The 15,190-nt window shown below is 40.4% G+C and overlaps 1 protein-coding gene across 1 annotated transcript; it reads right to left on the reverse strand.

Annotated features, from left to right (window-relative positions):
* Positions 1–856: 856 nt before the first annotated feature.
* Positions 857–1,225, reverse strand: LOC107152355 (histone H2B subacrosomal variant-like). Its single transcript, XM_015497888.1, has one exon. The coding sequence runs from the start codon at positions 1,223–1,225 to the stop codon at positions 857–859; it is 369 nt and encodes a 122-aa protein (XP_015353374.1).
* Between the last annotated feature and the right edge of the window lie 13,965 nt (positions 1,226–15,190).

Raw genomic sequence — 15,190 nt, forward strand, 5'->3', positions numbered from 1 at the left:
AGCAAAAAGAAAATAATTAAGATGTTCTATAAAGCATTCATTAAGGAACTAAATTGGTTGAATGAAGTTTTAGGTAAAAAACACTTTTTGATAAATATCATTAGTGCTGCTATATATATTTTTTTTAAAAAAATTTTTAAGTTGTTGATAGACCTTTATATATATGTGGTGCTGAGAATTGAGCCCAGTGCCCCATATATGCCAGGCAAGTACCCTACTGCTAAGCCATTAGCCCCAGCCCAGTGCTGGTATATTTCTAATTAAGAGGTTTGTCTTCCTAAATTCAAAGTCATATGATCTGGTGTTCAAAACAGTTGGGTCAAATAACCCTGTACATAGTTAATATCTTTTTTTTTTTTTTTTGGTTACGGGGAATTGAATTCAGGGGCACTCGACCACTGAGCCACATTCCCAGCCCTATTTTGTATTTTATTTTAGAGACAGTTTCTCTCACTGAGTTGCTTAGTGCCTCGCTTTTTGCTATGGCTGGCTCTGAACTCGAGATCCTGTCTCAGCCTCCTGAACCACTGGGATTATAGGCATGTGCCACTGCACCCAGCAACAATATCTTTAAAATATAATAACCATTGAATTTATATGATAAGCTTCAGATATCTATAAGAAAAACAGTTTCTGACTGGAGTTTGGACAGAAAGCAGGTATCAGGAAAATCTATTCAAATTAACTTTAACTTTAAAGGTAAAATAGCAAGAAAGTAATGAATCTCTAGAGAGAAGAGAAATAGGAAAATATTAGGAAATACCACTATTTATAAAAAAGAAGAGTGAATTCAACTTTGAGAGGTTGGGTAGTAAGTTTACTTTCCCCAAGATTCGGTTAAGTTGGTACAGGTAGTTCAGGAGCGGACAAATCTGTCCACTGCTTCACTTCCAAAAGTCACCGCGTACTTAGCTAGATTCTCAGGTAACAGCATGTATACTGCCTTCTGAATGTCTTCAGGGGTGAGGGTACAGCGTTTTCTGAAATGCATCAGGTGGTGGGCTTCCTTAGCAATGCGGTCAAAGATGTCATTGATCAGAGTGTTCATGAAATCCAAGGTGCGAGATGACATGCCCCTCTGGGGAACAACTTCTTTAAGGACCCTGTTTACGTAGAGTGAATAGTTTCTATGGCTCAAACTGGTGCTGGAACTTGACTTCTTTCTGGAGATGGGACTCAGATGTCCTTTGCAGTAACTGTACTTATGGATGGTGCGTCTGGCCATTGTAGATGTTGCTTTCCTTATCAGTTAACGAATGGAGAAAAGGGCCCAAGAATTGGAGGAGTTCTCCTACTTATAGTGACACGTCACAATCACACTGCTGGGGCTTCTCTCTGATTGGTGGTTACTTTTCCTACATCACAATCATGTAGCAATGACTCTGATTTGTTAAGGGCAAATTGGCCATCCAACCTAGAACTTTCCCAAGAAGATAAAGGGAGTGTGGCAGGAAGACTGAGGGTAACTTCAGGGAAAAAAAGAAGAGATCTCATTTTTGCTACTTTGGTTCTCGGTAATTAGAAAGCATCTTCTATAGTATTCAGAGAATTGGACCAACCTCACCAATTTGGGGGTTGGTGTAAGAAAAGTAGAGGAAAAAGTGTCGATCTTTTTGTGGAGGTCACAGTGTTCATAAAAGCATGTATTAGTTCATTTTATAAGCAAATGAATAAATAAGCCATTACAAGTCTCAAAATGATTGTCTTATAAAAATAAATATGGAGGGCAAATTTGATTTTACAAAATGTTACCTTGATGTTAAGGATTTTTCTAGATCCCGATTCCCCAGGAGCAAGCGTGTACCACTGAGTAATAAAAAAAACTACACTGTTGTTTATGTTATACTGTGTAACATATGTTATACTGTATTCATTAATCTTTTGTGAGGATATCCTTTAATATCCTTCTTGATTTCACATGTTTCATTGCCTGGTCTGCTTTTACTTGATGTTCTGTCACTAACTGAAAGATGTTTCTAGGGTCATTTTTTTTTCCCAGGTGGCATGTTGATATTCATGCTTAAAAAAAAACCACAAAACTTAATTTGCTTAATCAAATTTATCCCTGTGTAAAATGAAAAAAATAGAATTATAAAAATAACTCACGAGCATTTCAGTTATTCACAATTGCCATGACTACTAATGCTACATCTAACATTTCTCACTATGAACTTTTTCACAGATGAAGCAGACGGGTCTATGTGTAATTTCTGAACGCTATCTGTAATTCCTCCCCCTTTTCTCCCATTCAAATCTGAAATCATTTTGTTATGGGGATAACTTTGAGCTGACTCTAATTTCTGAAGTCCGCAGACATTATTTGTCAATATCCACACCATGTTGATAGTAACACATCTCAGCCAGCGTCTCATCACACTGAGATGCAGATTGCTGATTCCACTCTGCTCTGGGGTGATGGATCTTTAGTTAGTTCCTGCTAATTTTTGCTTACAGATGTCTCTAGATGTAATTACTTAGTTGGCTTAATTATAGCATAACTTTATTTGCTATCATTTAGAATTAACTATCAGGTGGAGAATATATATTCCCTTTTCTTCAGGAGTCCATGTCCAAGAGTTTCCACTCCTAACCCTCCTGGCCCCCTTGCCTCCTCACTTACTTCTTCCTGCAACAAATGACTTACTTGATTGGGGAGGTAGAGAAAGGCATCTGTGCCTCTCAGCCTTCTCTGGATTCTCATTGTGATGGTACTGTGGGCAGCTCTTGTCCTTGGGAGTGGATCATTATTTCCTAGGCTTCAGCAGCTGAGTGGGTCACTCTGCTTAATTCTTCCATGCCCTTTTAGGAAAGCCTTCTTAAGCCAAGAGCAGTTGATGGCGTCTTTCTCATAATGTGTCACTCTGGCCCTGACTCACCTGCCTCCCTCTTTTACCACACCTAGAGGCTGCTCTTCAGTTAATAACGAAGGTGCCATTTTATTTCATCTTCCCCGTTCTTTTGTCTCTTCCAATTGCTTCAGATCTTGAGGTGAAAGAAAAAAGTAGATAGAAATAGTAGCTAAAAGAAAAGAATTTTTAAAGCTCTAAACAGTAAGCTGTATGTTAAAATACTGATTGATCAGAAAGTTCGGAAATTGAGGAAGATTGATTCTATAAAATGTCTGGCCAAATTTGGGCTAACCCAAATTCCCTTTTAGTATTTCATAAATCATTTAAAAATAGGTTGGAATTCACTACTGGTTTTTCTTTTCCTTCCTTCTCCTCCCAACAGTCTGGAAAAAAAAGGAGTAAACATCTTTTAGCATAATGCCCCAAAGGAGATGCCCGTTACACTATTAATCCAGGCAATATGGCAAATCTGATTATTTTGCACCTGTTGCCTGCTGAGAGTAGACACTGTGAGGACTTCTATCCTCTTTCAGTTTTCTTTTGCCCTTATCTTCAAGGTCTTAGAATGAAATTTGGTGCCATTTAGTATCTTCACATCTTCTGAAGGTATATCAGATTGAAAGGACTGGTGACCAATGTATGAGAGGTCCTGAGTCTCCAAGGCTCAAAGTCCTTGACTTTGATCCCAAAGTTTTATGTATTTTTCCAGACTCTTGTGCTTTATCACACTATATCTACTTGGGACATAAATTGCTTAGTATCCTTCCTCCCATGATGAAGTAAATAAAGTACTGGAGTCCAACTGCTTATCCTTTCATTGATGTTTCAGGATATTGTAATGACTCAAGGTCATCATCAAGAGTGATTATCTCACAATAACTGTGGTAGATGTGGCCTTAATTCAAACCCAAAAACATGCACGGACGTATATGTACATACTTTTCATTTTTATAGCCACGGTACTTGTTTTTTTTTTTTTTTAAAGGAGAGAGAGAGAAATAATTTTTTAATATTTATTTTTTAGTTTTTGGTGGACACAACATCTTTATTTTATTTTTATGTGGTGCTGAGGATCGAACCCAGCGCCCTGTGCATGCCAGGTGAGCGCGCTACCGCTTGAGCCAGCCAGGTACTTGGTTCTTTTTGCTATAAGTTTATTGACTTTAAATGATGCAAATTTGCCATCTTACAATTCTGACAGAAGTATAGATTGGTCTCATTGGGCTAAAATTGAGGTGTGACCAGGGCTGTGTTCCTTGGCGTAGTCTCTAGGGAAGAATGTGTTTTCCTGCCTTTTCTATCTTTTAGAGGAAGACTGCATTCCCTGGCTTCTCCTCCATCTTCAAGCCAAGAGCAGCTGGTGGCGTCTTTCTCATACTGTGTCACTCTGGCCCTAACTCACCCGCCTCCCTCTTTTACTCAAAAGAACTCTTGTGATTACATTGGACGCACCCCGATGAGTCAGGGAAACCTCCCTATCAAAGTGTCCTTAACCTAATCATATCTGCAATGTCACATTTTCACAGGTTCCAGGGTTCAGAATGTGGACTTCTTTGGGGAACCATTATTTTTCCCACTACAGTCACCATGAATAGAATGGGCTTGTCATGGAAGATCTGAGTCACCAATGGCAGTGGTTCTAGGCCTGAAGGCACACTGGAGTCACCAAAGGAGATTAAGTCATGCAACAACAAAAAAACCACGCCAGGGCTAGACCCCTGACTGAGTCAGATTCTGCAAAGGCAGGGTGGAGGTACTTTTAATGTGAAAATCACTAAGATAGAACAAAATATTTGAAAGTATCGGGGAGTCTTTTTTAAACACTAGAAAAGGAGTTGTAAGGGCACAGGAGAAAGGGTGGAGGGGGAGAAGAAAAGGGTAGAGCAACAGGAGGTGAGTGGATGGGAGGGCAGATGAGTGGAAGAGGGCGACCCATGCTCTCTGATTCTAGGACTCCAGAGTTGGACATGGCGAGAGGAAGACTTTGATGTAAGCTTGTTTCTGAGCACTGCAGATTGCATCAAACTCAAAAGTTCTTTCAGTGGATGGCAAGGAAGAGATCTAGAAGAACTGAGGAGGGAAGCACTGGCTTTGTGCTCTCTTTGCTATAGAAGCCAGTTTAGCAATCTGTTTACATTTCCATGTTTGTGGGGGTAACAAAATAAACAAATATTCCATATTCCCCATTCCCGATTGATTGATAGTCTTCTGGCCTAGGTAATTTTTTTTGGTGGGGGGGGGTAGGGGAGGTACCAGGGATTGAACTCAGGGGCCCTTGACCACCGAGTCACATCCCCAGCCCTATTTTTGTAGTTTATTTAGATACAGGGTCTTACTGGGTTGCTTAGCACCTCTCCATTGCTGAAACTGGTTTTGAACTCATGATCCTCCTGTCTCAGCCTCTTGAGCCACTGGGATTACAGGCGTGTACCCCCATGCCCAGCTCTATGTAACTTCTTTTTGATTTTACTTCCTTTCCCTGGACTCCTGATGTTTACTCTCCAAATTACAGTAATGCAGAGTCTTCTGCTCCTATATTGGAGTCACCTATATTCTGCTTTGGCTAATGTGAAGGGTGGGTCATTGTTCTTAGATGACGAGAGAAAGAGAGAGAGAGAGAGAAGAGAAGAGAAGAGAAAGAGAAAGTATAGTATAGTATAGATTAACTTTGTGAAGAGTAAAAACATAATAAAGAAATTAGCCTTCACAGTGAGCAGAAGGTTGTCAGTCCCTGATGAGATTCTTAATGAGTCTGTTATTCTTTCACAGAGAAAAGAAAATGTACTGGGATAAAAGAAGAAAAATTTTAATTTTGTTTTGAGTTCTGATTCACATTTTATAGCAAAACCTTAATTAACTAAGAAGCAATTAAAGCCCCCCCAATCAATAAGTTTATTGCAAATGGATGTAAAGTAATGTAAAATGGATTTTTCTCCTACTATATTGAGTGCCCTTGCTAAAAGCACAGAATTGGAATAAAAATTGCCCAAGGTCATGTGCTTGGCAATTTGTGGGGCCAGGAGATAAACTGACACCTGTCAAACATCCAAACTGCTCCTGTTAACCACTGTACTACACTGCCTCCTGTTAATGTATCCCGCCCAAAAGGGAGGATACATTGAACAGAAGGAAAAAAAAAATTTAGTTGTAGATGTACATAATGCCTTTGTTTTATTTTATGTGGTGCTGAGGATTGAACTCAGTGTCTCACATGTGCCAGGCAAGTCTTCTGCCACTGAACCACAACCCCAGCCACAAAGTGATGTTTTGAGAGAATCAATTTGGTGCTGGATTCAGGAGGGATTAGAAGAAGAAAGGAGATCAGAGAGCTCAGCAATGCTGCAGCTCAATGGCACAGGAATGGGACAGTAGAGGCCTGAATTGGAGGTGATGGGAATGAGAGGAAGGAATCATCTTTGAAAAAGGAATGGGTAATATTTGATGATTGGTTGACTACTCAGGAGATGGAAGGCTCTCATAGGATGTTGACGTTCACTGAGCACTGACTCTGGGTCTAGGCATCCTTCTGAGACCTTTCCAGGTAGCAACTCTTTCTCACAGCCCCCTATCACACAGGCACTATTGCCAGCACCTCCTTTTCATGGGTGAGAAATGGCTTTCCTCAGCATATACAGAGGGTGAGGAGCTGAGCTGGGGTTTGAACCCAAACATATGGCTGCAGGCTGTGTGCTCCTTTCTCTTGGCTATTCTTCTTCTCTTGAAATCCCTGAAGTGTGTGATGCTCTGCATGCTACATGTACTTGACCATGGCAGCTTGTCTGAGCTTCCCAAGAGTCTGGGCAAAGGGGCAGTACTTCTGCTCTGCAGGAGTCAATTTGTGTTGCCAATAAAAAAGAGCCAGAATCAAAACTCAAACATAGATGGTCCAACTTCATCTCCAGGGCTCTGTCCAAACCCTCATGCTCCAGACTGCGAGGGCACAGAAAAGGAGAACCTGTGAACCAAAACACTCCAGTGGGAGCAATGGAGATGGTGTGATTTTAGATTTTAAGCAACTGTGGGAATATAATTTCCTCACTCTGTGTTTAATAGGACCCCAACTCTCTGTAATGTATATAAAGGAGGAATCACCTATTTCCTCAACAAGGGAGAAGATTCTGACAGTCATCATATAGCTTTACATTCCAGACAAGTCAGAAGGAAAACACACCTTTATCTAAAAGGAAAGGATGATTGATTCTAAACTGGGAGAAAAGAATTTAAAGAAGGAAACATAAGCTCAGAGAATACTAAGAAGATTTTAAAACCACATCTCTTATTCAATTGTCCTGCTATGACCTTTTAAGTTGGTTTACACATAAAGAAACCAGAAACACGGATATATTAAACATGACAGAATTCGAGGCTGCTAAGCATAATAAGAAAGTTATGTGTATTGTAACAGTAATACAAGACAGCAGGGGCTTAAAATAAAGATTCTTGACAGTACATGGAACTATGTCCCATTCTAAATGATATAATATGGTCTTACCTTGGTTGCACTCAAAGAAAAATTATGCAATGTTCTTGAATTTAATAAAATCAACATATCTAAATCCAGTGTCTCTTGAGGGTCTAATAAAAAACATAAGTCTCTTAGAAACTCAATCTGAGGACATTCACACCAAGGCTAGATTCCAATGTCCTAGTTGCTGAGTTTTATTTTAGGACCAGCCTCCAGTGCGTACGGTCCCTCTCTTGGTTTCCTGATCTCTCTAATCTCTTTGAGCAAGGCTGTGTTGCTGGAGACGTTGTAGTGGAACAGTGAGTGTGTTGGAGGTGCCATCTGAGGACATGATGTCTCCTGAAATCACACATTATTAACATCTGCAGAGAGCTTCCTACTTTCCAAAATATTAGGAATTTATAAATTAGAATACTACTATATTCTGCATTAGCCCTTATCAAGTTCCCTAATGAAGTGCTCTTTCCTCTTATATAAGAATGTATTGTTTTCCCAAAGGGATTTAGGGAACCTCTGCTAGGACCCATAGAATTCTGTGACCAAGAATCTCTGGCCAGTGGGTCACCTTAACTGTGGTATTGTTTCCAAGCTGTGCAGATGAGGCAGATTGTGATGTAACTGAGGACTCTGAAATCATGCTGTGATTCTCTGACCTGTGCTTCCCACTGAGCTGGCTCAAGAAATGTCTAGTCTTCATGGCATGTGTCTTCACCGTGAGGAATCTAATCAGCTTGAAGAAGTCAAGGCCACACAACCCAATTTTGAAAACATGTTTTCCTTAATAACATTTTGATATAAATAGATTGATCCTACTGCTTCACAGATGAAATCTAACTTGGGAAAAGCTCTTTGCTTCAAAAGATGCACATCCCGGCACTATGGTCAAACTGAAACTAGGTTACTTTATACTGAATCAATGCTGCTGGCCTCAAAGCCTGTACTTAATTCTGTAGCTTTAATGGACTTGGTAATTTTCAGTGGCTCGTAGCTGTTCATTGGAGAATCCCTTTCTGGGTTTCTGCGGGTCCTTGAATCTTATAAGAATCTGTAATTCATACCCTAGTATATATCTATTTCTTAACATTGCTTGTCTGATTTTTCTCTCACCTTTTTCTTTTGACCATGAATCAGAGACCAGGACTCTGAATCGTAAGAGCCAGTGCTCACTGTGCAAGATAATCAACATTTCCAGTGCTGAGAGCAGCTTGTATCAAGAGAAATGTGATTGTTCTTCCCCTCTTTTCTAACCCAAACGGTTTGGGTGTGTGGTGGCACATCATGGTAAGAGTGGATGGCAGAGCAAAGCCTCTCACTTCGTGGAGAGCCCGGAAGCCAAAAGAGAAGGAGATCAGGGACCCACAATCCCCTTCACACCCCAGTGACCTGAAGACCTCTGATTAGGCCGAACCTCTTAAAACTTCCATTCCCCATAGTGCCACAGTTGGGGACCAAGCTTTTAACATGTGGACCTTGGGAGCCATTCCAGATCCAAACTGGAACATTAGCTCATTCATACCTATTTTTATTTTTTAAAATTATGTATTTATGCTAAGGTACATATTAAAAAAACTGATCAGCACACAAAGTCATGCTTTCTCACCTGTTATTACTTAGGATAAAAATAAACAAATCCCCAGGGTTTATTTACTTAAAGATAATATAAAGACATTGCTTGTCTGATTTTTCTCTCACCTTTTTCTTTTGACCATGGATATAGTATAGTAATAAATACTGATATAATCAGGTGATATTGCAGATAAGACGAAATCCTGACAATGGCCTGGGGACAAGTGGCATTTGAGGAGCTACATTGCTGCATGGTCTGAGGTCTGAAGCTCAGGCCCAAGGTTGGTGCTGGTCTCTGTAGCACTCACTTTCTGGGACCCCAGGATCTTCTCTGGGGTAATCTTAGGCATTCCAGATTGGAATGTTCAAGACAAATTGGGCCCTGTATGTCCATTCCCTCCCTTAAATATTTACAGTCATAAATTCTCAGGTTCAATTAATCGGCTGTCTCATGGCCTTTCCATGGCTTGTATTAGTCAAAGAAACCGAATCAATTTATCTATATAAATTAGCAGTGACATAAGGGCAAACATGGATACCTGAGATTTCAAGGATGAGTCTATCCATGTGCAACTCCGTGTCTGTGCTAATTTTTCTCCAATGCAGTCATATATAAATATGCATATAAATTTTATATATGTGCATATAAATTACAATTGACTTCCAGTTTAGGAGTCTTTGAGTCCTAAAAATGGGAGTAGGAAGGGATGATGTGGGGTTGGGAGATACAGGTTTTGGGATTACATGGCTGGCTAGTCCCTGGTTCTGGAGTCTGGTGGCTGGAGAAGATGCAGGCCCAGCTCAGAGACAGAGTGCACTCACCTTTTCCCCTCCTTTTTGTTCTGTTTGCACCCTCAAGAGACAGTTTGATGCCCACCTGCTTTTCTATGAGTAAGATCTTCTTTACTCAGTTTACTGACTCAAATGCTAAATTCTCTGAGAAACACCCTCACAGACTCATTCAGAAATGGTCCCCAGAGAGCTGGTGAAACACTATTTCTGGCGACCCCTAAACCCAGTCAGAGTGACACACAAAATTAACCAGCATGTGGGTGAAAGTGATGACTTATCAACCAACTTTCTGTGGAAGAGGCAGGAAACAATCTGTTACTCCCTGGCGTTGCTAAGTTTCTATGACTCTCATTGAACTTTTTTTTTTTACTTCTCACAACTGAACATTATTTGAGGACTTTTTATCAAGTACTATTTATGTGCCAAGCACAGCGCTTTTTGGGGATCCAGAGAGAAAGAACAGGATCTTGCTGTTGAAGAGCAATGGAAACCCTTGTTAAGGAGAATTTGGGATGCTGGTTAGGAGAACAAGCTAGATTTAAGAAACAGATTGAGGACAGTTAAGGCCAGTAAATACCAAAGACTTCTAAGAAAATCTCTCTATAGTATATCATACTGAAGACAGATTGCATTGAAGAAAGCAGCATAGAAACACAGTTGCCTAAGGGAAGTGTATCCTTGAAAGCTGAGGTATCCAGGTTTGCCCTTAAGCCACTACTAAAAGACTGTGGTTATCTTTATTATTTCTTAATATTTTGAGAGATGGGGTTTCCACATTTTTCTCACATCACTTATACTGAGGATATTTTTGAATGTCTATTCCAAATCCCTCCTATTGAAAGTTAAGCTCATCCTCTCCTGGAGAATAGCTGTCTGCTGTTTCTCTCAATATCACGAATGACTGGGAAAAGCTTCTTATAAATCTGCCCTCCTCATCCATCCAAATTCCATTCCAAACTCTTCTATTTTCAGCACCTCTGGTCATGAATTCTATCATCCTGCTTTCTCCTTCTTGTATTTTTTTTTTTTTTTTTGCTTCCAAATAGCTGCACCAAAACCGTCATGTTTCCTTCAAACTATAGAAGCATAAAGTTCTTTGGGCTTATTATTCCTGCTTCTGTATTTCCATTTTCTAAGCCTGCACATTCTCCCTTCTTGCATTTTTCATTTCTTATTCAAATTTTGCTTCTCCTACAAATTCCAAATTTTAATTTCATTTGAAGTTCTAGCCTTTTTATCTTTTAGCTAGATTTCATTTCCTTCTCAGGGAAGCGGTAGTGCCCCTTTTCCTTCCAAGCCTAGGGGCATATTTGGCATGTTTATATCTCTGTGTGTCTCTCTCCTGAGAGATCTTCCGAATGAGGCTTGACAGGAGGAGACTCTGCTTAATGGAAGACTGCAGAGTAGGACTAGGAGGAACGGAAATGCTCCCATTTGGGTGCGTTTTGCATATGCAGCACCACACTCAGGGCAGTTATTGGGATACATGTACACACACATATAAACACATGCATATATGAATACACACACAGACACACACAAAACTTTCTGTGGAAGAGGCAGGAAACACACACACACACATTTATTTATTTATTTATTTATTTATACAGTACTGAGGATTGAACCTAGGGATGCTTTACCGCTAAGCTACACCCTTTTTTTCTTTTCTATTTTGAGAGGAAGCCTTGCTAAGTTGCTGAGGCTGGCCTCCAACTGGTGATCCTCTTGCCTCAGCCTCCTGAGTTGTTGAGATTACAGGTGTGTGCCAATGTGCCCTTCTTAAGGAAGTTTCAGCTTATTTCTTCCCTTTGGACTGGCAGAAACCTGGATCTTGGTCTATACAGCTTTGTATATATGTATGCACTTGGGCAAGGTAAGGGAGCCCGGTGATTTTAAGTTGTTTTCTGAGGGATAGAATCATACCACTATGTGAGAATCCTAGGGAAAAATTATACCCCTGCTGCTTTGAGAGCTTTGTTGGGTTGTAATTTCTAGGATCTGGATGTTTAGGGGTGCATTGATGTTGTTGCTATCAGGGAGGTAGCAGATGGAAAATAAATATACTCAAGGGCTCAGAGGTTATTACTGATCTGGAGGCAGGTAGTCAGGCAACGGGGAGTAAATACAGTGAAACAGTGGGAAAAAGATATTTACCTTTGGTCTCTTGAGCAACACGAGCCACAACCTAGGGATGGCTAGCCCAGGCCTTCTGCATGGGACAGCTTTAATGGGTAGTGTGTAGAACATTCCAGCCATGGATCGATGAACCCTGAGCAGCTGCAACTTACAGACTTGAAAATAGCCTGAAAATGAGTTTTCTCAGGTCTGAGAGCTGCATGAGGCAGAGTTGGCAAGACAGATGGCAGCTGGCAACAGTGACATGTGAACGGTTCGTCACAGAGCGCTTTCCATGCCTGTGTTGAAAGGGAAGCTCACAACAACCCCGTGAGAGACCTCAGGCAGATATCACTAAAACTCATTTACGTAGAGGAAGAAGCTGAGGCTTGAGGAGCTAAGATTAAACTGCCCAAAGCCACGTTCTCAGTTTTACTGTCTTTTGATGTTTTCCAGGGCACAACAGCTGAGGGTAGAACTGTATCTCAATAACACTTTCTAAGCAACGTTTCTTTCAGTTTTATTCACCAACCTTTGTGAAATTCAGGTCCCCTTAAATCCCTGGGTAATAATAATATTAATAGTAATCATGTTTTAAAAATAACTTCCCTTGTTTAAGTACTTGTCATATGCTAGGTGAACCTCACAACAATCCCAATCCCTAGGAGTGAAATCATTATCTCTATTTAATGGTTGAAAAAAGATTTCCAGAGAGAGGCAGTAATTTGCTCAAGATAACACAGCGAGTAAGTAGTTGATTTAAGATAATCACCAAAATGTTTATAATTCCAAGATCACATATTTGCATTCGGACAAATTCAGCGACTGACTGAGTGAGTCCCATGGGTGTTGCCTTGTGCTCAAGCATCTGCTTATCTCCCAGGGAAAGGCCCCTTGGAGCTGCTCTGGCACTTGGCCTTGACGGTTGTGAGCTTCTGTCCCAGGTGGCTCTGGCTGCTTCATCCCTGTCACTACTTTCATTCCTTATTACCTTGTGATCTAGCAGTAAAGGGGGTGGGGGTGGGGGGGTATTGGAAACGACTTTCCCCAAAGACATGCCCTGTTGCTTTGGTTTCTTAAAGAGATGTCATCCACAAAATCCTTTTTGGCTTTTCATGTATTTCTCTTCCTCAGAACCTGGGCATGAACCCAGAAGGGTAGGGTGGAAGGCCTCTGCCTACACAGTTGCTCTTCTCTTTAAATTCCTGTTTCTCATCTTTACACACATCATATTGCCCCTAAGGTCTTCCCTCCCTCAGCATGTTCCTCTGTCTTTCACTTCAACAGAGCCCACCCTTTAGACCCTTAAGCTGGGAGGCCCATCACCCTCATTATAATGATCATCGACTAATATGTATGTCTTGGACCCTCTCCCGTTAAATTGTGCTTGTGCTTTTGAGGCAACTCATCTTTACATCAGCTGAGTGCTTGAGATATAGTTTACCATATGGATAAATATAAGAATGAATGAATGAGATAAACAAAATTAGGAGTGAAAGGTTAAAGAAATTGAAATGTAAAAGATTTGTTTCAAGTTCTGTAAAATTTTTAAGTTCTGTTAAGTTGTATTTGGAACCTGAAATTCATGTGGAAGTTTAAAACAACTCCCGGAAAAGCCGCTGAAATGTATGTTGAAATTTCCCCTGACCATCTGGTTGCTCTGTAAAAAAACAACCCCCTCCCCACCCAGAAACCGTGCAGTCCAGCACATACACACCTCAGGACTTAAGCCAATCAGTTCGAATGTATACCCTTCTTTGTGCTGACCAATCACCCCTACCCAACTTGTTCCCGCCAGTGAATGTACTAATCATGGTTAAGAGTTGTTGTTTGATTTTCCCGCGGCGTGTGATGATTTGCTATGCTGTATGTGAAGTCCCTGCCCTTTCCAAAGAATGTACATAAGCTCTGCTCAAGCTGTTCTTGGGGCTCTTGGCTCTTTACCCCTTCGAGGTGAGCTTGGAGCCCCAGCATGCTGGACCCCCAATAAACCCTTTGCTGTTGCATGAGACAGTCTCTTGGTGGTCTTTTTCTCCGACGTTCGCCCGACCTTTACAGGAGGTTCTAGTTCCTGCTGATTTTAGATTCTAGGCCTACCAGAATCCTTAAATAAGTCCAGTTCATTTTTTTTTTTTTTTTTTTGTCCCCATGTGTGAGTCACTGATCTTTTCCTGCTGCTTCTTTGGGAGTGCTCCTCCTTAGGATCCTGCATGGCACGTGGTGATGAGGACACCATGAGAGACCAGGGCTCCTAGGTGCTGGGCACATTACATTATGAGCATTGAAGTCCCAGAGATAAAAGGAATGGCAGCACGATTGTTGTGGAAAATGCCACCAACTTGGTTTCCCTGTCAGCTCCAGGCATATGGAAGTTGGAAGAGTTGTTGTTGGCCAGGCAGAAAACTGGATATACATAGATTCCTTTTTCTCTTCATCATCCTAAAAGTTTTAAATTATTCCTGGTGCCTCTTTCATCATTTATTTCAAAAGCAACAAGGCTTTCTCCACAGGTTTGTTGATAGCTTCCCCCTGAACTTTTCGGAGAATAAGCATGCTGATGGCATAGTTAATGTCGGTATAAGCCATTGATTTGGGTTGGTGATATTTGCTGGAACACTGTGTCCTGAATAAAACATAAAAAAATAACACACTAAAATGTAACCTCAGAAGCTGAATATTTAGATGGTCATGAATGAGAAAGCACAATCCAATTATTTTTTCCCCCCTGGAGTATACAGCATGTAGAAATCTACATCTGGAAGATTAGTACTTGACTTTAAGAAGTGTATGCTTCAGGAAAATTCCTTTTAAAAATAAATAGAGAATATGAATAATGACATCTGAAAAGTTGCTTGCTTAAAATGGCTATAATATATATAAAATATAATGAAGTAAAAGTCATTTATTGGCATGTATCATTGAAATGTTGGTATTTTAGAAATGAGTTGCTGTAATAGAAATAAATTTTGTATTGCTGCCATCTAATAAAAACACACTGAATTAATAATTCCTCTGAGGTTGATGGCTTATTTAACCTTTTTCCATGTTGTGAAAGATTATTATTCTGCTATTGTAGACCCCAGTTAACTTAGGAATCTGTGCCTAAAAATCTTACTTCTGAGACAATAAAATAAAACTTATTTTTTTTTCTCACTGGGATAAATGGCAGCATTGGCTTTTTTTTAAAAAAAAATCTTCCCATAACTGCCACATCCGGGTGTTTAGCTATTTGAATTTATAGTTCTCTTCACCTTCATGGGGTGGAGTAAATTTTCTATACCCTGTGACAGTGTGTTTGGCTGAAGAGAAGAGAGCAGAAACAACAGTGTGTAAGTTCTGAGTCTGGGACTTAAGTGGTTCTGCATTTCTTTGCCTCTGCCATTGCTGTGGAGAATGTGCCTAG

The sequence above is a fragment of the Marmota marmota genome, unplaced genomic scaffold (assembly GCF_001458135.2).
Source record: "Marmota marmota marmota unplaced genomic scaffold, marMar, whole genome shotgun sequence".
NCBI lineage: Eukaryota > Metazoa > Chordata > Mammalia > Rodentia > Sciuridae > Marmota > Marmota marmota.

Coding starts and splice junctions, on each gene's coding strand:
- LOC107152355 (XM_015497888.1), bottom strand. CDS start 1,225: ATGGCCAGACGCACCATCCATAAGTACAGTTACTGCAAAGGACATCTG.